This window comes from Dromiciops gliroides, chromosome 5 (genome assembly GCF_019393635.1).
Source record: "Dromiciops gliroides isolate mDroGli1 chromosome 5, mDroGli1.pri, whole genome shotgun sequence".
NCBI classification, from domain to species: domain Eukaryota; kingdom Metazoa; phylum Chordata; class Mammalia; order Microbiotheria; family Microbiotheriidae; genus Dromiciops; species Dromiciops gliroides.
In genome coordinates, this window is record NC_057865.1 from 26,894,094 (window position 1) to 26,917,865 (window position 23,772).

The following is a 23,772-nucleotide window of genomic DNA, read 5'->3' on the forward strand; positions in this document are numbered from 1 at the left end:
TTCCTTCCTTCCTTCCTTCCTTCCTTCCTTCCTTCCTTCCTTCCTTCCTTCCTTCCTTCCTTTCCTTCCTTCCTTCCTTCCTTCCTTCCTTCCTTCCTTCCTTCCTTCCTTCCTTCCTTCCTTCCTTCCTTCCTTCCTTCCTTCCTTCCTTCCTTCCTTCCTTCCTTCCCTCCCTCCCTCCCTCCCTCCCTCCCCATACAAATTAGACTGATTTTTCCCTAAAAGGCAACAGAGTTGTCTCCAACACTTGATTGGTCCAGTACCTCCCTTGATGGGACTTCCTGGCAGCTCTTCCCATATGGATGTGGTTTCCTGATCACTTAAAGGCATAAAAAGAGCCACCCATGTGATGAGTCCCCATCCTTCAGACAGATGATCTCCTAAGGTCCTTGAGTCACCCCATTCTTCCCTGCTGACTAGACTTCTAAATGGAAGCTAGGAGGGCTAAGTGCTGGAGTGTCATTACAGAATAACTTCTTTATGCCATGGCTAAGTAAACCTCCTTTTAAATTGTTAAATGACTCAGTGATGCCTCATTTCATTCCAACACCAAACCTGAACTAACAGGGTACCTGCCTGCACCTGGGCCCTTCCTGTTCTGTGTGTGACCTTTGAAAGGGATAACTTATTCATCAGGCAGTATCTGGGTCAGGTGGTCAGCAGCACTGAAACTTCCTTAGACACAAGCATCATTTCACTGCAGAGCACAATTTACCATGAAGCTTGTATGGAGTTAGAAAATTACTTCCCTCTATGCTGAATTTTAAATGTACTGATAATGTGGAATCCTTGACTTGTACTCACATAATATTCCATTTCATGCATCATCGAATAAAGACTTGAATTTTAACAGAATTTAAAGAAACGTATAATTGATTAAATTTCATCAAAGGGCAGTATGTAGTTAATTGGCAATATACATTCCCCGCTCACCAGGCACCAATTACTATTTTAAAAAACTGTATCTGCACCACTGTGGGTCTAAAAATTACAGGTGTTAAAAATGTTATGCTCTTTTGTTCTTAAAAGTATAATGATTTTATTTGAGAGGAAAATACAATGAAATTTTCTTCCCTAACAGTTTATAGTATATGTAAATAATATAATTATGAAATTTAGTGATGAAAAGTAACCAAGGGATAGAGAAATTAGTAGGTTCAGTAAAACTCTATGAATTCTCCCTACCAAACAGGAGACCCATTTTCAGTTACACCAACTACTGTGGCACCAAGCCAATAAATTGTAAGAAAAACTGAAGTATTTTCTCTTACAAGAATATGTTTCCCGTTCTCAAATTTTAGTTTAGTTTAATTAATTGACTCATCATGGCTAATTTGAATAGTATCCCGGTCAAAGAAAAGCAAATCAGGCTGCCTTCCACCCCAGGTCTCTTCAGTGCCTCACCATGACATGGAGGGCACCCTTAGTTCTCTAGTTTGTGCCAGGGGAGCCTAGGGACAGGGGAGAACCTCCCGAGAGGGAGAGGCTTCAAGCAGGAGCCTGGGGATGGACCAAGCATCTTATCTGGGGATCTTCTGACTCAGAGCAAAGAGGTGTATCAACAGAGGGTTGGGCACCACATTTTGGAGTCATTGGCTACATCAACTCATGAAAAAGTCTCCTAGTGCCATGTTCCCCCGAGATGTTTTGGTCCTCTCTCAGTAAAAAATTACCTCTCTCAATAAAAACTTTTGAGAATGCCCACATATAGTACTGTAGGTAATATATTATAGAATATATTATACATTAAATATATTTATAAACTAAATACACATGCATGTATTGTTATATACATTATAAACCATATAGGAAAATAGAAATTAAGGAGATTGAAATAAATCATAATAATTTTTTTCACTTTTAATAGTGTGAAACCTTTTGGTCTATCTAAAATATTATTGAAGTTATATTTTTTAGTAAAAGCAACGTGATGGAATGTGCTTTGTTATGTTTGAAAACTTTGATTTAACCATGCAGTACAGTAATCTGCAGGTCTGTTTGTAAGTTAAGTTTACTTAAATACTAGATGGGTTTTCATCTCATCAACCTCTAAGCTGAAGGCCATTCACCCAGGCCTGTTGTTTTAATATATGATCTTGTAATCATTGTAATCATGCTGAGTCTTTGCTTACTTTCCCCCTATACCATTTCATATGTGTTTTTTTCTTTTGATTATATTAAAAGTGCCGCTATAAATACTTGGGTATACCTGAAGCTCTTTCTTGCCTGTTCTTGACCTTCTTGGAATATATGCCCAAAAGCATAATCACTGAGTCAAAGCCTGGAACAATTTAGTATGTTTTTTCATGATCAGAATTCAAAAAACTGGACCACCAGTTTACAGCTAGCTCTACCTGCAAGTGTGTTCATATTCTCATCTTTCCACAGCCCAGCTAACAGTAATGATTTCTGTCTCTTATCATTTTTGACACTTTGAGGTATCAAGCAAAAAACTTCAGAATTTAAAAATTACCATTCTACTTATTATTAATGATTTTCAATTATCATTATTATAATTATATAATAAATACAGTGATCTTTAAATGGTTGTTGATAATTTGCAGTTCTTTTTTTGAAAAGTATTTATTCATAGCACATGACCACTTGCATTTTGGTAACTGACTTTTGTTCATGCACACATACACATATATGGATGAATTCTTTTTCTTAGATATTGAAGTTAGTGAGAGCCATTTGGTGCCTTTTTGTTTCTTTTCACTTAACACTTTCTTTTCTTACATTCTAGCATGAGTGATTGTGTTGACAGAAAAAAGCTTTACTTTTATTTAATTAAACTCTCTTTTCTCTTGTATGGTCACCTTTATCCCTTGATTGGTTAATATTTATTTCCCTAGTCACAGTTCTAAAGGATATATTTTTCAATTTACCAGTCATTTGATATTGTTCTTCTTGTAGCTTTTTATATTTAAACATGCCCATTTGCAAACTATAATGTCCTAATTTTTGTTGATCTGCTTTAAGTTACTGTCAAATGGGGAGCCTTCCCCAAATAGTTTATGTTCTTGAGATTATTGAACACTGGGTGAACATGTGGTTATTTCTGATTCTTACTCATGTATCTATTACACGGATATATTTCTCAACTCTTTAAACCAGTATCAAAGAGTTGTGATGATTACTATTTTATAATATAGTTTAAGGTCTGGAAGTGCTATTTTCCCTTCATTGCTACTCTTAACACTTTTTCCTTGAGAGTCTGGATATTTTGTTTCTACTAATAAATTTGTATTATTTTGTCTACCTCTAAGCACTGAATACACCATCATTTGTGTGGTATATTTAGTTCTTATTACATTGACACTGCCCAGCCATGAGCAGTGACCATCCTTCCATTTTTTTCTTCCTTTATTTCTGTAAAGAGTATATTATAATTGTAATTATTTAAGTCCTGAGTGTGTCTGGATAAGTTAATTGCCAGATATTTTACATGTTTTATAGTTATTCTGAATGAAAATTCTCTATTATTTCTTCCTGCTTGGTTTTGTCAATGTTTTATGGAAATACTAATGATTTGGTTGACCTTATTGTATACTGAGACTTCACTGACATTATAAATCTTAGTGATTATTTGTTTTCCTAATTCTCTAAGGTTTTGTTGTCGTCTTTCTTCTTCTTCTTCTTCTTCTTCTTCTTCTCCTCCTCCTCCTCCTCCTCCTCCTCCTCCTCCTCCTCCTCCTCCTCCTCCTCATTATTATTGGCAGGGCAATGAGGCTTAAGTGACTTTCCCAGGGTCACACAGCTAGAATGTGTCAAGTGTCTGATTCTAGGCTTGAACTCAGGTCCTTCTGAATACAGGGCTGATGCTTTATCCACTGCACCACCTGTCTGCCCCTAAATAAGAATTATTTTAATCTATTCTTTGCTTTTGTTTATATCTATTTTTTCTTTCCTGTCTTATTATTGCACATAGTTATAGCATTTCTAAAATATATAAAATAGCTATTTTATCCTTTGAAAATAATACTAATTTTTTATTTCACTTATGATTTTGGTATCTTTAGGAACTTTTATATTAATGAATACTGTTTTTGCAAAAGACTTAATTTATTGATAGAATAATATTCTTTTTTTTTTTTTTTTTTTTTTTTTTTTTTTTTTTTTTACGGGGCAATGGGGGTTAAGTGACTTGCCCAGGGTCACATAGCTAGTAAATGTCAAGTGTCTGAGGTCGGATTTGAACTCAGGTCCTCCTGAATCCAGGGCCAGTGCTCTATCCACTGCGCCACCTAGCTGCCCCCTAGAATAATATTCTCTTAGTTTTTTGTGGTTTGGTTAATTATGCTGTTTTCTAATATTGAATCACACTTGGATACTTAGTATAAATTCAACTAGTTGTAGTGATTTTGGGGGGATATATTATCTTGGCCTCTGCTAAAATTTTATTTAAAATTTTTTGCATTAATATTCATTACTGATATTTGTCAATAGTTCTATTTATTTGTCTTATCCCACTAAATTTTGAGTATCAGATTTGTAATTGTCTCATAGAGATTTTAATAGAGGGCCTTTGCAGTTATTTTATAGATTTTATAACAAAGGTATGCTTTGTTCTTTACATGTTTTATGTAATTCACTTTTGAAGTCATATAGACCTGCTTCCTTGCAGTCTCCCTCCCCCCTCCCCCCTGCCTCCCTTGGTAGTTCATTCATGGTTTGTGCAATGTTCAGTTTCTGAGATTAGATATTTTTAGGCCTTTATTGTTTTAATTTGTGTATTTTATATTTTTGTAGGTAATTATCCATTTCTTTTAATTTCTCAGTTGTAACAGATCGTTGTGTGTAGCCGTTTCTGATCACTTTTATTTCTTCACATTGTACATTTCCTAATTTTATTTTACTTCTATTTTTTTTTTTTTTGTGGGGCACTGGGGGTTAAGTGACTTGCCCAGGATCACACAGTTAGTCAAGTGTCTGAGGCTGGATTTGAACTCAGGTCCTCCTGAATCCAAGGATGGTGCTTTATCCACTGCACCATCTACCTGCCCCCTTTACTTTCTTTTTGATGAGTATACTAAAGGTTTATTAATTACATTCTTTTAAATGAATGTTTAGTTTTCTTTATAATTTATAGAAGATATAGCAAAAGAGTTGTGCTGTTTTAAGCTTTGATAGCTTAAATTAAGGATGGGACACCCTCTAATAGTTTTTTGTTTTTCTTTTCAATGTTAATTTCTTATTTTTTGTTTTGGGTTTGTTAATTTGTTGATTTTCTAGGTTTTTTAAATTGCATGCTCAGTTCATTAATCCCTTCTCTTTTTTTGTTACTATTTTATGTTTTCAGAGATATAATTTTTCCTCTGAGGACTGCTTTAGATGCATCCAAAAAACTTTGGTATGTTGTCTCGTTGTTTTTCACTTTTTAATAGTTATTATTTCAATAATTCATTCTTTGAACCACTCATTCTTAAGAATGTCATTATTATTCATTTAAGAATATATCTTTAGTGTGTTTCCTATATAAATTATCTTATAGTATAACAATCCATAAAGGATATGCTTAATATTGCTATCCTTTTACGTTTGTTCATACTTTCTTTTCACCCTAGCAAAAACCAAGTTGATACTGAGAAAATGTGTGTTTTTAAAATCTCAGATTATTCCTTAAACTCTTTAAATCTAATTTTTCAAATTGATTGTCCAGCTTTGTGGTTTTCTTCTAGTTTGTCTGTTGAATTTTCTATCTCTGAGAGAGAAACATTAAATTTTCCTACTATTATTGTGTTGTTATTGATGCCTTATTGAAATTTCAGTAACTTTTCCTTATGACTGTAGATACTGTGCCATTTGGTTTGTATGTGTGTGCATGTATGTGTGTGTGTGTGCGTGTGCGTGTGTGTGTGTGTGTGTGAGAGAGAGAGAGAGAGAGATTTTAAAAAATGTTTCTTTTCTCCTGCAAATTTTCTTATCATTCTAGCATTTTCTTCTATTTTATTGGTGGAGGGGGGTGAGGTTAATTAGTTTGCATTTACATAAGAGTTTCATTTGTCTTTTCTTCCATTTCATTCTTTTACATTGCTTTCTCTTCTCTCTTTTTTGGTGGGGCAATGAGGGTTAAGTGACTTGCCCAGGGTCACACAGCTAGTAAGTGTCAAGTGTCTGAGGCCGGATTTTCCCTTTAATTTTAAATAAGGATTTAGTACATGTCTAGTTCTTCTGCAAGTTTGAAATTTGAGGTTAAAAAACATTAAACACGTGGCCATGGTCACAGTTTTCAAACCCAGGTCCTCAGCTTTGATTCCCATTGCACCAGATCGCTCTTGGTCCTCTCTTTGGCTTTTTTTAAAGCCAATATGAGATTTCAAAAAATACATGAAGCCTTGTGTAACCTCAGGATCATTTACTTCATTTCCCTCCCAGTTCTTTGTTTGTTTTGGAACCTAGATCTCCCTTTTTTGCCTCTTCTAGAAGTGTAGCAGCCCCTCACTGGCTTGGCCCAACTATTCCATTTCTGACCCGGGTCCGTTTGCCCTTCCTTAGGCATTCTGGTGGCTCACCACTGCTGGGGGCTCATTGTATTGGTGCAAGACTTAGTGGGAACACTCGGTCACCTTATTTCCCCTGCATTTCAGAACTCCCAAGCTCAGCAACCCACCATCCTCAGCCTTCCCAGCAGGAGGAATTACAAGTGTGGGTCACCGTGCTCTGAATTGACTTACTTTTTATGTGTCTCTCATTCAAAGTACCTGTTTACTTCTGGTTTCTTTTGTAGGAGTATCTTAAAATGACTTTTTTTTGCATTGATGTTTAATTGTGCAATTTATATTATTCTGAGGGTTCTTATTTTCTTTGTTCTCATTAATGAGTAGTGCAGGATTAGTCAATTTTTTTTCCATGATAGATAAGGAGTGAATTTTAACCTTGGTGATTAAAGCTTGGGGTTTTATTCTGTTAGTGATCTGCACATTATTTGAGTCAATTTATTTTTCTTTGTTTTTAATACTTCTGGAAAAGTTTCTGGTATTAATTCTTGTAGTTTGGTAATTAGGCTTTTCAGTTCATTGTGTATTTTTCTTTCTAAGAGACCTATACTTTTCAAAATTATCCTTGTGAATTTTTTCTTCAAGATCCATCACTTTTTTTGTGGGGCAATGAAGGTTAAGTGACTTGCCCAGGGTCACACAGCTAGTAAGTGTCAATTTTTTGAGACTGGATTTGAACTCACGTCCTCCTGAATCCAGGGCCGGTGCTTTATCCACTGTGCCACCCAGCTGCCCCCAAGATCAATCACTTTGGGTAGTATGTAATGTGTATAATCTTTTATGTTGCTGTCCTGTTGCTTCTACTTCACATTTTTATTTCTGAGTTCCAAATCTGCCATTCTCTTTTTCAGACACTGTACAGTTTTGAATTTTCTCTATTATGTTTTCTAAATCATCTCATGCCATTCATTCCCAATCTAATTTCACTACTAATTTCCATCCTTATGTCTTCTTTTAATTTTCTTGTTGCTTTGAACCACTTAGAGTTTCTTTATGTTATTTCCTTGTTGGTCACAGTTCTTGTAGAACTTTCTGCCCCTTTTACTGGAAGTTTTCAGGTCATTTTTCATTATGCCATGATATGTATTCATTGCCAGCATGCTTTTCGACTTTGTTGACTCACTTTTCCTTATCCCAAAACTTTCTCTTTAAACTTTCTTGCTATATGACATTACCCTTTTGATCATTTAACCAGCCTCCAAACTTCTTCCCCAGCTACTATCATTGTGATTTTTTTCCTGAAGAGTCCAGTAGAGCTAGGAGACTTCAAAGTCTTCTTGTGTTGAGGGGTGAAGGTGTCTGGCTGGCTCCCTTTTCTTAGTTGGTTTTATATTTCCTTCCCCTCACCTCAGCATGGAAGTTTACCTCTCTGTTGCCTGGTCTCCTTTCCTTAGACACAGTTGTTTACTTTCTTCTCTGCGGGACTGAGAGAGTTCAGTGCTCTCCCCAATTCCTCTAAAGGGGTAGTTATGCTTGGAAGATGCCAAGCGTGAAGAGGATCGAAGAAGCCACTATAGCCAAAGCTCTAGGAAAACTAAATACCATGATGAAAAATAACTGCCCAAACAAAAGAAATAATATAGCCTCGTCTTTCTAAGAATGACCCCTGGTTTGGAGCCCAGGGCAGCTTAAATCTTGGTTTAGCACGTAATTATGTCTGTAAGCCCTTTCTGCTGCTCTGTATGATCCCACCTACTCTTTGTACGTTTTCCAATCTTGAAATAATAGACGCTTGTCCTAGGTGTTGGCTACTTTAGTTAAGAAGGAAGGAAGGAAACAAGCACTGATTAAATGCCTACTATATGCCAGGCACTGCGCTAATCACTTTACAAGTATATATCCTTTGAGCCTCACAACACCCCTGGGAGGTATAGTTACTGAGGCAGTCAGAGGTTAAGTGACTTGCTCATGGTCACACAGATGGTGAGTGTCCGAAGCTGGATCTAAACTCAGGTTCTCCTGCCTCTAGGCCCAGGGCTCTATGCCTTATGGTGTCACCAGCTGCCTCTTCTTATAAAATCCCTAGTTGTCTCTGAAGCTCAACATTTGCGAACTATTTAAACAAACACATAAATATCTCAATAGTTGTTATTCTTTGGACAAACTTTTGGATTTTTCTGTACTATTTGTTTATCATAGTAGTTCTTTTATCATTAAATTAACATGAACTCAATAACTGTTGAACATTGTCCTAAAAATTTGCCTACAATTCTCTGAAAAAATAGAAAAAATATTAAATTATGACAGGTAGAAAATAGTGCATTTTAAGAGGCACAATATTATGTAAACAACTTTACTTTTATTGTATTTTTGGTTGACTATAATTCCCCTACTCCAGTCTATGTAAGCATTACAGGTTGGCAATTGTGTGATGAGCAAAGCCTACTAGAAAACTCTAGCTTCAGCCAGAGTTCCAGCCTTGCTATCTTAAAGAAAAAATCATTTCTGGTATGTTAACCATGCAGGTTTCTGTGTGGTTTTGCTTTTTTTTTTTACATGCATGAGATCTTGTTCTCACATTGGGAAAACAGTCCCATATTTACTTTTACTTTCATCTTGGTGTTTTTTTGTTTTTTGTTTTTTTTTTTTTGGTGAGGCAATTGGGGTTACGTGACTTGCCCAAGGTCACACAACTAGTAAGTGTTAAGTGTCTGAGGCCGGATTTGAACTCAGGTCCTCTTGAATCCAGGGCCGGTGCTCTTACTTTCACCTTGATGAAATATTGACTTGATGTTTAAGCATCTTTTTCTTTTTTCTTCTTTTTCTTCTTTTTTTTTTTTTTGCAGGGTAATGAGGGTTAAGTGACTTGCCCAGGGTCATACAGCTAGTAAATGTCAAGTGTCTGATGCTGGATTTAAACTCAGGTCCTCCTGAATCCAAGGCAGGTGCTTTATCCCCTGTGCCACCTAACTGCCCCTTAAGCATCTTTTTCTTATCAGATTATGACAATTAAAAATGTGAGAGACATAGTTTCTGGGTAATTTAATCATTTTATTAATAATATGGCAAGATATTAATAAAAAGATGGTCCTTTGGTTGTCTCTCTCAGACCAAAGACCCCTAATGGCGGTGGGGTGTCACAGATTATATGCCCTTTGAGGAGGAGGTGTTCCTGCGGGATGCCTAATCACCCCTCATTGGTCAACTTAATTTGGAGGTAGGCTATATTAAAATGAAGGGCTGATAGCGGAACACCCCCCCCAGCCCAGGGGTAACTATTAATCTTCACTCCAGACAAAATTTATATTGCCCTAACAAGAAATTAGAAGGGTCATTATTGTCTTATCAAGATTCCTAAAAGTTTATAGCTGTGACCAGGGCCAAGGAGAGTTGACTTTATTTTATCAAGAAGTACTTTGGAATGGGGGGGGGGGTCAGGATTAAATCTCCAAGATATTAACTACAAAGATCATTTCTCACAAGAAGGTAGAGGAATTGGGATGGGGAACAGACATTGGACCAAGCTCGAACTGACATGGGTTAGCCACTTTCCTAACTACGAGATCTTAGGCAAGTTGTCTTTACCTCTCAGGGTCTTGGTTTCCTCATCTCTCAGATAAAGGAGTTAGACCGAATTCTCTCAATAAGTTCCTTTTGGGCTCTAATAGTCTGTGATTCTGGGAATGTCATGGAAGAAGATGAAGTTTCTAGTTTCACACTGGATTCCAACTGAACCATAAAAGTTTTCCTAATCTTCTGTAGTTATCGGACTGCCAGTCTGTCTGACGTTACACTCTCTTGTGCCTTGTATGCATCATGGTGGAGTTTCAGTAAGTGTATGTTGTTCACTGGCCAAATTAAAGTTAGGATGTTTGCTTCAACTTGATCACTTCTTCTTTCTCCTTTTTTGCATCTGCTTATTCCTTCAGAAAAAGAGATGACTGAATTGAACTACATTTGGTGTGCTAATGAGCAATAACAAAACATCCCTTAAGTCCCATTGGTAGGTTAGTCTGGTAAGGATGATGATGAGGGTGGTGGTGGTGGTGGTGGTGTTGATGATGAGACTCCTTTAAAAGTAGAAAAGATTGAAGATCCATTATAGATACTCATTTAGCAGGTGGGAAGGCAAGCTTATTAAAAAGTTAGTGAACAAGGGGGCAGCTAGGTGGCGCAGTGGATAGAGCACTAGCCCTGGATTCAGGAGGACCTGAGTTCACATCCAGCCTCAGACACTTGACACTTACTAGCTGTGTGACCTTGGGAAGGTCACTTAACTCCCATATCCCCGCAAAAAAAAAAAAAAAAGGAAAAGGAAAAAAAAGTTAGTGAACGTGGTGAATTTGACATTTCATGTAGGCTTTTTATTTACATTGTCATCATTCATGAATTTCTTTTATTTGCTGAGAGTTCAGTAATATGTACCAATCTTTCCATGCAGTTCTACTTGCAATGGTATCATAATTAGGTGATGGCATTAAAAATTAATATTTTTCATTATAAATACTCATTTTTAGGCTTTATTTTGGCAGGGCAATGAGGGTTAAGTGACTTGCCCAGGGTCACACAGCTAGTAAGTGTCAAGTGTCTGAGGCTGGATCTGAACTCAGGTCCTCCTGAATCCAGGGCCAGTGCTTTATTCACTGCGTCACCTAGCTGCCCCTTTAAAAATAATTCTAATGTTAAAAACACTCTGGAATAAAACTTTGCAATCTTTAGCAGAGCCCCAAAATGTCCTTCCTGGCCTGCCTAGTCTAACTTAAAGAACGTTAGCCCCTCTCATGATGCATGGAGCACCAAGAAAGGAGACTGCCCTCAAGACTTTAGGGATTTGAGAAGAGTTATGGCAATACCCAAACAACTCAAGTAAGAATTGCTTTAAAACTCCCCCACTGCTGCCCCAGTCATGTAGATTCTGTGTTCAGTGCATCCAAAGGAAATGGATGGTTCTGTGACATCTTTCTTGCCCCTCAGGTTGGGGGAGAGGTTTATTTGGAATATGGGGGGGGGTTACCACTTTCAGAATGCCTTTGCCTCTCCCCACCATATGGCATCTCTCAATCCCAGTTTACGGATGGAGGAGACTTTGTTGAGTGCCCCATTCCATTGGAGTCATTGCCCACTGGGCGTTGCTGTAATCGTGCAAACCCATTAGCTCCTCGCTTGAGTGGCAGCTGGTCAATCTAGCATCTAGATTCTGTTGTTTAGGGGCTAAGTTTGTCTACTAGAAAGCCACAGTCATGATCCTTCACCATTTAAACATTTTTCTCTGTGCTATCCATCACCCATTCAAACACTGGAAAGTGGTTGCCAGGATTCAAAGAGCCTTCTTTGCCAGATGAATCCATGCCAAACACCTGGTACCCCGACATATCTGTGCACATAAGGACACAGTCCTCAGCCAAACCAGCAGAAGAAAAACGGGTGGGGGAGACAGCTACAAATAGAAACTCAACTCTTTGGGAACTCTCTTGCAAACATGAATTTATTATGCTCCCGCTGGGAAGCATGTTCAGGGAAAAGCAGGCATTCTCATGTCTACTCATTACTTGACTTTTTCTCTGTGAAGCTAATGGCCTGGGCAGTGTTTCTTTTTAATTGTGCTACTTTTAATAAAATGGGCCTTCTGCGCTCGCTGCCACTTGTCACAGCTAATTTGGATAATACCAGTTTGCCACTGTTAGGAGCCGCTCAACTAAAAATGTGTCATGAACCACCACACACAGGAAAAAGCTACTTTATACCAAGGGAGACTGAGCTCGATATGATGAGGCCTGTCCCGGCACTTGGCTGACAGGCACACAGACTCATAGAATGGTGACAATTTCCATGGTGGCAGTGATGGCCCTATCTCATCTGTGATATTCTGCAGATGCCGTATTGGCACATACAATGTGGCTGTCCATTTCTGGAAGACACAGGTGTTCTAACCAATCTGGTTGAGTCTGTCTTTGGCCTCCTGGCTGATCCTAAATAATCACCCCCTAGGGTTGCTTCTCCAATTCTGAAGAGCCTCTTGCCCCACTCCCAGAGAGCCAGTGCTGTGACGTGTTGGGCCCCAGCTGGTCCTTAGTCCGAGTTGGCTGGATTCCTGTTTGGCTGCTTGTGTTGTGATGTCCAAGGGTGCCGTTCTCTGCAAAGCACAGCAGACCTCATATTCCCTCTGATATGTTTAGGGGAACAAGAGAAATGGATTTCTTAATCTCTCTAGCTCCACAAGAATTGTGCAGTCTCTTTCCTATATTGAGTTCACAGACCTTTTGTTCATCTGCCCATGTTTTATACCGGTGCTGCCCACCCCTGCACTGACGGAGATGAGATTTGAAACCCAAATATAGGCTTATCATTTATCCCTATTGGACTTTGCTTAATTGAATTTGACCCACCATCTTCACCTTATGATTTCTTCATAAGCTTATGAAACGCAGTCCTGAGGAAGATGGCAGAATCTCCCTGACAGTCTTAATGGGTTCTGGAATAATTTAGAGGCAGCAACGGGAGAGAGAGAACATAGACTCAAGACTCTTGGATGTCCAGTTCTAGAAATGTCTGGCTTCTAGAGAAATGGCGAGGTGAGGGATGGACACGACCTCAGTAGTCCTTGCTTTGTGAAAGGAGGGTTTAAGCAAACCCTTCTCTGGGCCTTGTAAAGTAAGCAAGGACTATAGGATGAGGAGTTCTTAACCTGGGATCTGTGCATCGATGAGGGGATGGGTGGTAGCCCATGAACACAAACAGGAAATATGTCTCTCCTCAATATCATTAGTTTCATTTGTAATTAATCTATGTATTTTATTTCACGTATTTAAAAAAGTTTACTCTGATAAGGGGTCCATAGGTTTTCCCAGACTGCTAGAGGGGCCCTTGATGCAAACCAGTTAAGAATTCTTGGATCAGATGGGCTTGAGAGTCCCTCCTGTCTATGTTATATGATCCTATAAAGAGGGAAAGGGATGTCTCTTACCAAAGAAGCAGTAGTTCATCAACCCTCAAATCACAAACTCCTTTGCTTCCCCCAATAAACGTCTTTTAAGTGACCTGGTAAGATACTAATAATGACACATAAAACGGAAAAAATATTAAGTGGTTACTACCTGGGGTTTTTTGTTTGTTTGTTTTTTTAGCAATTACTGTAGTCTAACTGCAAAGTAAAAAGTCAGCACAGGGGACAGCTGAGGTGAGCTTGGTGTTACAATGGATTGAGTATTGAAGGTAGGGTCAAGAAGTTCTGAGTTTGAATCCTGTCTTACCCATTTACTGGCTGTGTGACCCTGGGCAAGTCACTCTTGGCCTCAGTTTCCTTATCTGTAAGGTGGAATAATTATATTCATCACTACCTCGCTAGGTTGTTGCAAAGATCAAATGAGATAATATATGTAAAGCATTTCACAAAACCTCAAAGCACGAGATAAACGCCAGCTTTTGTTACTGTTAATTAAGTTCATTAGGCACAGTGCGTACCACAGATATGAACATTGACTTGCTGCATACACAGAGAGAGAGAGAGACATGGTATGGTACAAGTCATCTTGTCACAGTACCTAGAGATCCAGCCCTCAGGGTTCAAGTCCTGCTTCTGACGTGACGCTGGCTGGGAGATCCTAGGCCTTGCTCACTCAGCGATTTGCGAAGTTCTCTAATGAGAATCTAGGCTATAGAGAGTGTGCCAACCTCCATTGGTAGAGGGTGCTCCACACCTTTGTAGGCGTGTTGACATAGATTATTCCTTGTGTCCATCTGTCTATGTATGTATATAAAATACATATTCCTGTTACTTTATTTGAAAATGAATGAGTCATGAGGATGGACATTTGAAAAACCAAACCAAACCAAACCAAGACAGCTTATAAGATGGTCACCATTCTCAAATGGACTGTTTGGGGCGTCGCAGGTAAAGGTGGCCAGTTGCCATGAGGCAAAGGCTAGTAAGTGAGGCGATTGTTTAAAATGCTTCTCAGAAGCCCAGCTTGCCTTCTCTCTCTCTCTCTCTCTCTCTCTCTCTCTCTCTCTCTCTCTCTCTCTCTCTCTCTCCCTGTCCCTCCCCCTTTCTCTCCCCTTTTCTCTCTTCTCTCCCTCCCTCCCTCCCCTTTCTCCTTCTCTCTCTTTCTCTCTTTCTTCTCTCTCTCTCCCTCCCTCCTGTCTCTCTCTCCTTCCCCCTCCACCCCCTGCTCTGCTGGTCTCTGCTTCTTTTTTCTTACATCCTGACTATGCCTTAGTTACCAGAATCTTGCACGGATATTTTTACATCGCCTCATTGGTAGTACTCAGAGCCCACAGCATTTCAGAGCTTTTCAGCAGACACCGTGCAAGGCTTGTGAACAGAGTCAGATGAAAGACGAATGGGGAAAGCATTAAGAGACCTTTTGCTGAAGACAAAGGACACCTTGTCTGCTGAGCTGCAAAGAGCAAAAACAATTAGAACTCTTCTTCCTCGAGAAGACTGAAGCCTGCAGGCTTGTTTGGGGCCATCCTGTAGGGGTTTCTTTACATCTTTATGCAGTTTTAAGAAACAACCATTTGTAGTTTCTAGTGATGGCATTTTAGGAAGGGTGGAGGGCTCTTTGGAGCCAGATGATGGAGAGCCTTCAATGCCACTGGTTGGGGGTTAGTCTTTATTGATTGCACTGAGGGAGGAGTGGAACTGTCATGGAAGCACATTTGGGTCATTGCTTGAGCGGCAGAGTTGAGGACGGATGGGAATCAGGAAGAGCAGGCACAATCAAATGAGTGTAGGTGAGAACAGAGGGAGGCCCTGTACTATGGCAGGGACAGTGAAGAGGAAAACCCTCCCGTGTTAGAGATCTTACAGAGGTATTTGGATGTGCTGGCTAAGGAAGAGTGTCGGGTGACTCTACAGAAGGAAGGTGACGAGTTCAGGTTTAGACATGTTCATTTTGAGATGCCCCAAGAATATTCCAGGCGACAGCTGGAAATACAGGCCTGGAACTGTGGGTGAGCTTGAGATACAGATACAGATACAAGAGCCATCCTGACGCTGTTGGAGGAGATGGTTGGGATGCATGGAGCAGCGCCCTTAGGCTTCTTATATGGAAAGTAGACTGGGGCTCCCCCTCCTTGAGGATTTTCACATGAAAGTTGGATGATCCACTTGTCAAGTATGCCATAGAAAGGGTTTTTGTCAAGGCATGGATGGCTTGTGGGGTCATTTCCAATTCAGAGTTACCGTCATTCTGTGATTTTAGATGTGGTCACCAAGGGAGAGATTATAGAGAGGGAAAAGAAGAGTTTCTAGGACAAAACCTTGGGGACGTCCACATTTGAAGGGCAGCAGGGGGACAGAAGCAGTGATGGGGGGCACTGTCATGGAAGTCCAAGGATTCAATGGTGTCAGGAAACAGTTGGCAATCCACCATTCGCAGAGATGTCAAGGAGGGTGAGGACAGAGACTCTTGGATTTGGTGGTGAGGAGGTCAGCTCTCACCTTCTCGAGAGCTTTTTCTGTAGAGCAGTGAGTTATGGAGGTCACATTGCAAAAATTTGAGCAATAAGTGGGTAACAGAAGGGAAACAGTGAGTGCATATCATTCCTTCTAGTGAAAGAGAAAGTTCTATTAGGTCAAGGAAGACCTTGGCATGTTTGCAGTCTGGAAGTGGAGTGCGGGCAGGAGCTAGAATCAAAGGGCATGCAGGTCATCAATACTGATGTGAGAGGGGCAATTGATGGAGCAAGGTCAAGGACAAGGCGGGAGGAGATAGGATCAAGGGCATATAGATGGAAGGGTTAGTTTTTAGCAAGGAATGAGATCTGTCTTTTCTACTAAAACTGGAGGAAGGGAAACAGGTAAACATATTAAAAGAATTTTAAAAAATTGGAGAGGGGGGAAATTGAAAGAATTCACTTTGGGTGGTCTGAATTTTCTCTTTAAAGTTGTGTAGATGAGGTCAGGGGGTTAAGAGTAGATAGAGTTGGGATATGAAAAGAGGTTTGGAACAGCTTTTGTGATAAAGGGGCAATTGGGAAGGAAGAAGAGAATGAACACATTTCTGTAGTGACTACTATGCGTTGGGCACTGTGCTAAGCACTTTTTTTTGGTTTGATTTTCCAGGGCAATGAGGGTCAAGTGACTTGCCCAGGGTCACACAGCTAGTAAGTGTCAAGTGTCTGAGACTGGATTTGAACTCAGGTCCTCCTCAATCCAGGTCTGGTGCTTTATCCATGCACCACCTAGCTGCCCCCATGCTAAGCACTTTTTAAAAACAAATTTTCTCATTTGATCCACACAATAACCTTGAGAAGTAGGTACTGTTGTTATTTTAGAGATGGGAAAATTAAGCAAACAGAGGTTGTGACTTGCCTAGGGTCAGACAGCTAGTAAGTGAATCTGGATTTGAACTCGGGTCTTCCTGATTCTAGGTTCACCTAGCTACACTGGAGTAAATGATGATAAAAGAATTGCCTTGTAACAGCAAAGGCCTGGCTAAAGGTGTGGTGGATCCAGTTAGCCCCATTTCATGACTTCCTCTAGCACTGCTTAGCAGCTTAAGAATGGGGGGGGGGGCGGCGCAGCTAGGTGGTGCAGTGGATAAAGCACTGGCCCTGGATTCGGGAGGACCTGAGTTCAAATCCAGCCTCAGATGCATGACACTTACTAGCTGTTTGACTTTGGGCAAGTCACTTAACCCTCATTGCCCCACAAAGAAAGAAAGAGAGAGCAGGGGAAGTCATTGTCAAGAGTCACCCAGGCTGAATGGTGAAGAGGCCACCTGGGAAGGATACCAGGTTGGAAAAGAGGGGGCCCAAGTGAAGAAAGCTGTCAGGGTCTAGACAAGTTCAGGAGGTGGATGGGGAGATAAGGGAGCTGAGAAAGGTGGAAGGACAGGGCCAATCACGGGTTACTGCCAACTCTCGATGCTTTTGGAACTGATTTTTGTAACCACGTCTTACTTGGAAGAGAGCTCATAAGAGCAAATCACCAGATCTTTTATTTTGCTTCCCAGGAAAATTTTGAGAAGGCCAGTCTGAGCAGTAGCAGCAGCGGTGGGGCCAGCTTGAAAAGCGAGTTTTCTGAAAGTGCCGACCCTCCCCCAGAGAGCTTTCAGCAGCCATGTGGCCGAGAGGAGGACAGAGCCTGCGACGAACTCTTGTCTGATGAGAACTACAACTTGGAAAACATCGAGAAAGGTACAGGCCTTTGTAGAACTGTCGGCGCTGACCCGCTTCTTGAGCCTCCTGGTCCAAGACTCATGCCGGTCTCTTTTTGTCATACAGATATATATTCGGAATTAGATGACGAGCTGGACGTCTCCGATAACTCCAGCATCTCAAGCTCCAGCCCTCTGAAAGAGTCAACGTTTGGTAAGCCGTGGACCCGAGGCAGTCTAAGCTATTTCACAATTTCCAATGGCAAGTCAGTCAGCCGTGTGCTGAAGTTGTTGTTATACTTGGGGGGAAGGGAAGGGAACAGGTGCTTACTAAGCGATTGTATGTCAGGCAAGATAGTAAGTGCTTTACACCTATTATCTATTATACAATCTTATGACTTAGGGGCCGTTATTCGCCCCATTTGACACTTGAGGAAACTGAGGCAGACAGAAGTTAAGTGGTTGGCTCAGGGTCACACAGCTAGTAAGTGTTCGATGCTGGATTGGAACTCATGTCTTCCTGACATACGCACAGTGCGGTCTGCATTGTACCACCTTGCTGCCTTGGAACAAAGAAATGGCAAAACAGAACTCTGGGCAGCTTGTGCATGCCAGTTTGTACAGTATTCTAGTAAGGCCTGGAATTCCAGCCATCACAGTATTATTTCCCTATTCCCACTTAAAAAGATTGGCTTTGACTGTTCCTTTTAGAAAATACAGGAACTGTGAAGGAGACATGAAGGGAGACCTGACTGTCCATTATGAACCAGGAGCTCACTTCATTGTGCTCATAGTAATTATTTGCTTTGGTTGTTGTCCTCCAACGAATTTTATTGTCAATATATTGTCCTCAGAGAGGACTCACTCCATCAGTGAGTCGTGCAAGAATATTATCTGAAGGAAAATTTGCAGTTATCCTCCTTAGGAGCACAGTTGACCCTTGCATCTCCTCCCTTTTGTTTGTGGTTATAAACCGAATTTACCCATCAGACTTGGAGGTCACGTCCATGTCTGTAAACATGCAAGGCTGACCCTGGAAGCTGCACTTTTCTGGGACTTTTTCATGTGGGCATTTGGCTCCTTTCCAAGCCACACTTCTGTAATATGGAAGAGTGTTTACGGAGCTCATCTCTCTGCTAGGCTGAGGAAACACTGTAAGACTCTCCTTCATTCCAGGGTTCTGTGTGCTTAGCTCAATCTTGCCTGGACTTTAAAATTATGAGAACACACAGGATACTGCTGCCTCTTTATGCCCGTCACCATGTAAAATCACTGTCAAATGAATTTAGTTTGTTATTTTCTCTGTTCTTTTAGGTTTTATTTTTGTGCTTCTTTCTTTTTAGCTTTATTTATTTTTTTGTTTCCTTTGTCCACTCCCCACTGCTCCACTCCTGTATTTTGTTGCAAAAGAAATCTTTTAGTCAGGACATTTGAGGTTAAATCCCATCTTTTGACAGTTATTAGTTGTTCAATCATGGGCAAAAAACACTCTCTTGATTCCTCAGTTTCCCCATTTGTAAATCTCATGATACTGGAACTATCCTCTTCAGAGCATTATCATCAGCAAAGTACTTTATGCACCTTTAAACACCCTAGAAATGTGGTATATTGTAAAATCAGTGTGTTAAAAATGTTACTTTAAAACCCTAGCAAATTACTTTTTTCGTCTGTTATATTTTCCACTTATGCTTTCAAGAATCTTTCCAGTATTTTAAATTGATCTCATAACAGAAATTCTGGGAAATAGAAATTTAATTTTTTCTAATATAAAATATCTTTTTAAGAGAAGAAAATGTAATTACTATCCTGTCCATACATTTGTTTCAGGCATCTTAAAACGAAGTTTCAGTGCTTCTGGAGGAGAAAGACAGTCTCATGGAAGGTCTGTAAAATTTTAGCTGTTGGAAATACTTTAAGCTTTGCAAAGTCAGGATATTGCTAACTAGACTGGCTGCTTGAAAAAAATGCCTGATATTTTATATTAAGTAAGAGGTTAGAACAAATCATGTTGACTTTTATTAACATGACTGGCTACTATGTATACACTAATATAAAAAGAATGTTTTCAGAGGGTGGTGAGAAGAGGTAGGTAGAAAGCAAATATTCCTGTATGCACTGAGAAAATAGGCCAAATTAAGTACAGGTTTGCTCTAATTTGCAATGACCTAGTATTTGAGTTTATTAAGATTCTTATTGTAAGGAATTACCCAAGATTCTGCATTTTACAAAATGAGCCTCCAAACCAGTTCCCTGTTACACATAGAACAATCGAGATTAACAAAATTCTGTTTCTACAATGAATCATAAAGATATCCTCTCTAGAATTATCATGTAAAATGTTTGTCACCTGGTAAGTCCTTGAATTATTTGGAGAGTAATAATTGTAGTCCTGTATCAGCAGAAGGCAAAAAGCTCACCTTGTACCTCGGAGCATCCCTTGTAATGGTGAGATAACCGGCGAGGTCTCTATGGTGAGATCCAGCTCTAGGGATAACCAGAGCTGTCAGGGAAGGCCGGTTGTGTTGATGGAAAACAGCGGATGCTCTGAGGGAGGAAATTGGTGCCTGCAGGAGATGTAGGCGGCACGCAGAGGCTGTATTCCGAGGGAGGGATACAGACAGGTCCTGACTTAAGCATAATTGAGCCTTCAGTAAACAAAGAAAAATCTTTTGAGCATCGGACTATCTGCTGGAAATATGGAAAGCACAGGGTCATAAGAAGTTGACCCCACCCTCGGTGGCCTTGTTTTATTGAGGAGACATGACACAGGTACCTGTATATGCCCAATGGGTGGCGCAGAAGCAGCAGCAACAAAAAAGAGGAAAAGGTACTCACTCTTGGATTTCATTAAGATAATCCCCAAGGCTTATAAAAGGACATATGTTTATGGTTCTTAAAAAGTATTTAAAAAGGGCAACGTGTTATTCACCATATAATGAATCTATTTTGTATGTTCTCATAGATGTGTTTTTATTAGCCTTTAATAAAAGATTATCTTATAAATTATTTAAACATAAATGAGCTGTTAGGATGTAAAACGTTTGTCAACAAGAGAGAGCCAGTGGATCAGCACATACTGTTTAGTGTCTGCTCTGTTTCTGGTGCTGTGGTAGGAGCAGGTGGTACAAACACAGTGAATGGATAGAACGCTCCCTGTCCTCCAGGTAGTTGAATTCTAGCTGGAGGTGATGAGTATGAGGCCTAGTATGAAGAAGTAATGCTTGGGCTGTGTCTTCAAGGAACATAGCGATTCTGTAAGGTGGAGGTGAGGGGGGGTGTTCATTCCAGGCATGGAATAATAATGGCCAGTGCAAAGGAAGGGAGATGAAAGACGACAGAGGGTAGCATGAGAGAAGGCAGGTTTGCCTGGATCCAAGAGTGAAAAAGGGAAGTCATGTCCAGTGAGGCCAGACAGCCAGGTTGGGGACAGGTTAGGAAGAGCTTTAAAAATTAAGCAGAAAAACCTGTGTTTTCTCCTAGAAGAAATAGGGAGCCATAGCAATTTATTTATTTTTAATAATATTTTATTTTTCCCTAATTACATGTGAAAACAGTTTTTAACATTAAAAAAAAAAGTTTTGAAGTCCAAATTCTATCCCTTCTTCCCTCTCCTCTCCTCTCCCTTCCATGACATGGTAAGCAATATAGGTAATACATGTACAATCATGTAAAACATTTCCATATTAGTCATTTTGTACAAGAAGATTTGGACAAAAAAGGAAGGAAGGAAGGAAGGAAGGAAGGAAGAAAGGAAGAAAGGAAGAAAGGAAGAAAGAAAGACTGCTTCAGTCTACATTCAGATGATATCAGCTTTTTCTCTGGAGGCAGATAACATGTTTTATCATGAGTACTTTGGGATTTTCTTAGATCGTTGTATTGCTGAGAATAGCTAAGTCATTTACAATTCTTCATTGAACAATATTGCTGTTACTGGGTACAACAATCTCCTGGTTCTCTTCATTTCACTTTGCATCAGTTCATGTAAGTCTTTTCAGACTTTTCTGAAATTGTCCTTGTCATTTCTTATAGCACAATAATATCCTTTTGATCTTTTTTTTTTTTGGTTGGGCAGTGAGGGTTAAGTGACTTGCCCAGGGTCACACAGCTAGTAAGTGTTAAGTGTCTGAGGTCGGATTTGAACTCAGGTCCTCCTGAATCCAGGGCCAGTGCTTTATTCACTGTGCCACCTAGCTGCCCCTAATAATATCCTTTTACAATCATAGACCACAGATTGTTCAGCCATTCCACACATAGCAGTTTACTGAGCAGAAGAGAGATGTGGTCAGAGCTTTGCTCGAAGAAAAACACTCTGGCAGCAAAACCATGGAATAGAATCTAGGGAGAAAGTTGTTTAAAAAAGGCCAATCAGTGCAGCCATTTTGATTGTACTGGATTATGCATGAGGCAGTGTATCTTTTAGAGACTTAGGAGATATAAAAAGAAGATTGGCATTTCCGAGTCAGGGAGCTCTTGGAGCAGCGGAAACCAAGCACGTCTAACTTGGCTGAGGGCATTGTAACGCATCTCTTTTGCTTAGCTATGCATTACACGTGTGCCGTGAAGACAGTAAACACTCGATAACCGTTTGTTGGATGAACAAATGCATGTGATATGTAAAGATGGGTCAAGTCCTGGACTTCAGTTATTCCAGCTTCATGTTTCACACAGTTAACCATCTGAGCCCCTCAAATCATGTATTGCAATATAACAGAATATAATGATGCTGCTACTGCTGCTGATACACTGATACTCCAAGTCTCAGTGGTGTTTGTAGGTGGCATTCCAAAGAGTTGCTCAAAAGTCCACATGCATGTGTAGACAAAACTTCATAGGCAGCTGTTCCAGAATAGGTAAGACCCATTTTGGTGACTCTAGAAGGATCCATCTTGGATCCATAAAAGACATTCATTTGCCGATATTTATTGAAGACTTACTATGGACGAGGCAGCATGGTGGGTGCCAGTAGACATACAAAGGAGGGGAAGACAACCCCCATTCTCCTAGAACTTAGCATCTAGTAGAGGAGAGAAGACATTGTACAAATAGCAGGTGTGCAATTCTGCTCGTTTCACTCTTAGTTTTAGCATCAAAGCTAGAATTTACAGTGTACTTAAATCAATTTAAGTTCCTCATTTTTGACAAGCTTTTGAAGGCCCAAAGGCAGAAAAACAAAAACAGAAACAAACTACATTAGGAACCGAGAAAGACAGAATGTATCATTTTGTGGGTGGGTCAACAACATAAAAGTTTAGTTAAATCACTTACATTGTAATTGCTGAAAGGAGCTGAGATGTGACAGACATTCTGTAACATGGTCAAGGGAAGAAGAATGTGTATCTGAACTAACTATAATGTGCAGTGCTGCTCATTTCACACTTAGTTTTAGTATCAAAACTAGAATTTACAGCGCACTTAAATTTGAAGGCCCAAAGGCAGAAAAACCATTCTTCCCTCATAAAGTAGGCCCTAAATGTTGAGGAGTAAATCAGATGTCAAGACTACAAGACTAATGGCAAGAAAAACTCATACCTTCATCTTGTATCAGAGAGGAAAGTCATTTCAGTGACCTATTGAAATAGGGTCTGATGAGTCTGAAGCAGGGTCGGTGGCAATGGGGGATTGACAAGAGGTATGTCATTCAGGTGGAAATGAGGTTTGTTAACTTGGGCTCTGAGAAGTGAGGAGTCAGGGGTAACGATGAGGTGGCAGAGCTAGGTAATTGGAAGGACAGTGGCGCTTGGGAAAGGAAGGGGGAAGTTCGAAAGAGGTATAGGTTTTGGGGGAAAGACAATTAATCTTTATTTGACATGTTCATTTTGACTTGTCTATGAGGAATTTGATAAGAAATGACTAAGAGCTAATTGGTGTTTGAGGGCTAGAACTTGGGTTGGATATGTAGATTTGGTGTAGAGATGATAATTAGTGTGACTAGTGAAGTCACCAAGAAAAAGAAAAATGGGCCTAGTACAGATCCTCGGGGGTTTATGCAGAGTTAAGGAGGTATGATATGGAGGATGGTCCTTCAACGTAACGTGAGAAGCAGCAGGCACACGACTCAGGAGAACCAAGAGAGAGTGTGATATCATAAGAGCAAAGAAAGGAAGGCACCTCCAGGTGTGTGTGTGTGTGTGGGGGGGGTAGGTGGTCCTCCTTGTCAGATTCCACTGAGAGATGAATAAACATATCCAAGAAAAAGTCGTTCAATCTCACAATTAGGAGATCGTTGGTGG

General features: G+C 40.1%; 1 protein-coding gene across 1 annotated transcript in view; it reads left to right on the top strand.

The window, feature by feature from the left end:
• NEK10 (NIMA related kinase 10) overlaps window positions 1-23,772 on the top strand; it is a 241,392-nt gene that overhangs the window by 163,882 nt on the left and 53,738 nt on the right. Inside the window, 3 exon segments of the mRNA XM_043969156.1 lie at window positions 17,399-17,582; window positions 17,670-17,756; window positions 19,370-19,424. Of these exon segments, the coding sequence (XP_043825091.1) occupies window positions 17,399-17,582; window positions 17,670-17,756; window positions 19,370-19,424 (326 nt within the window).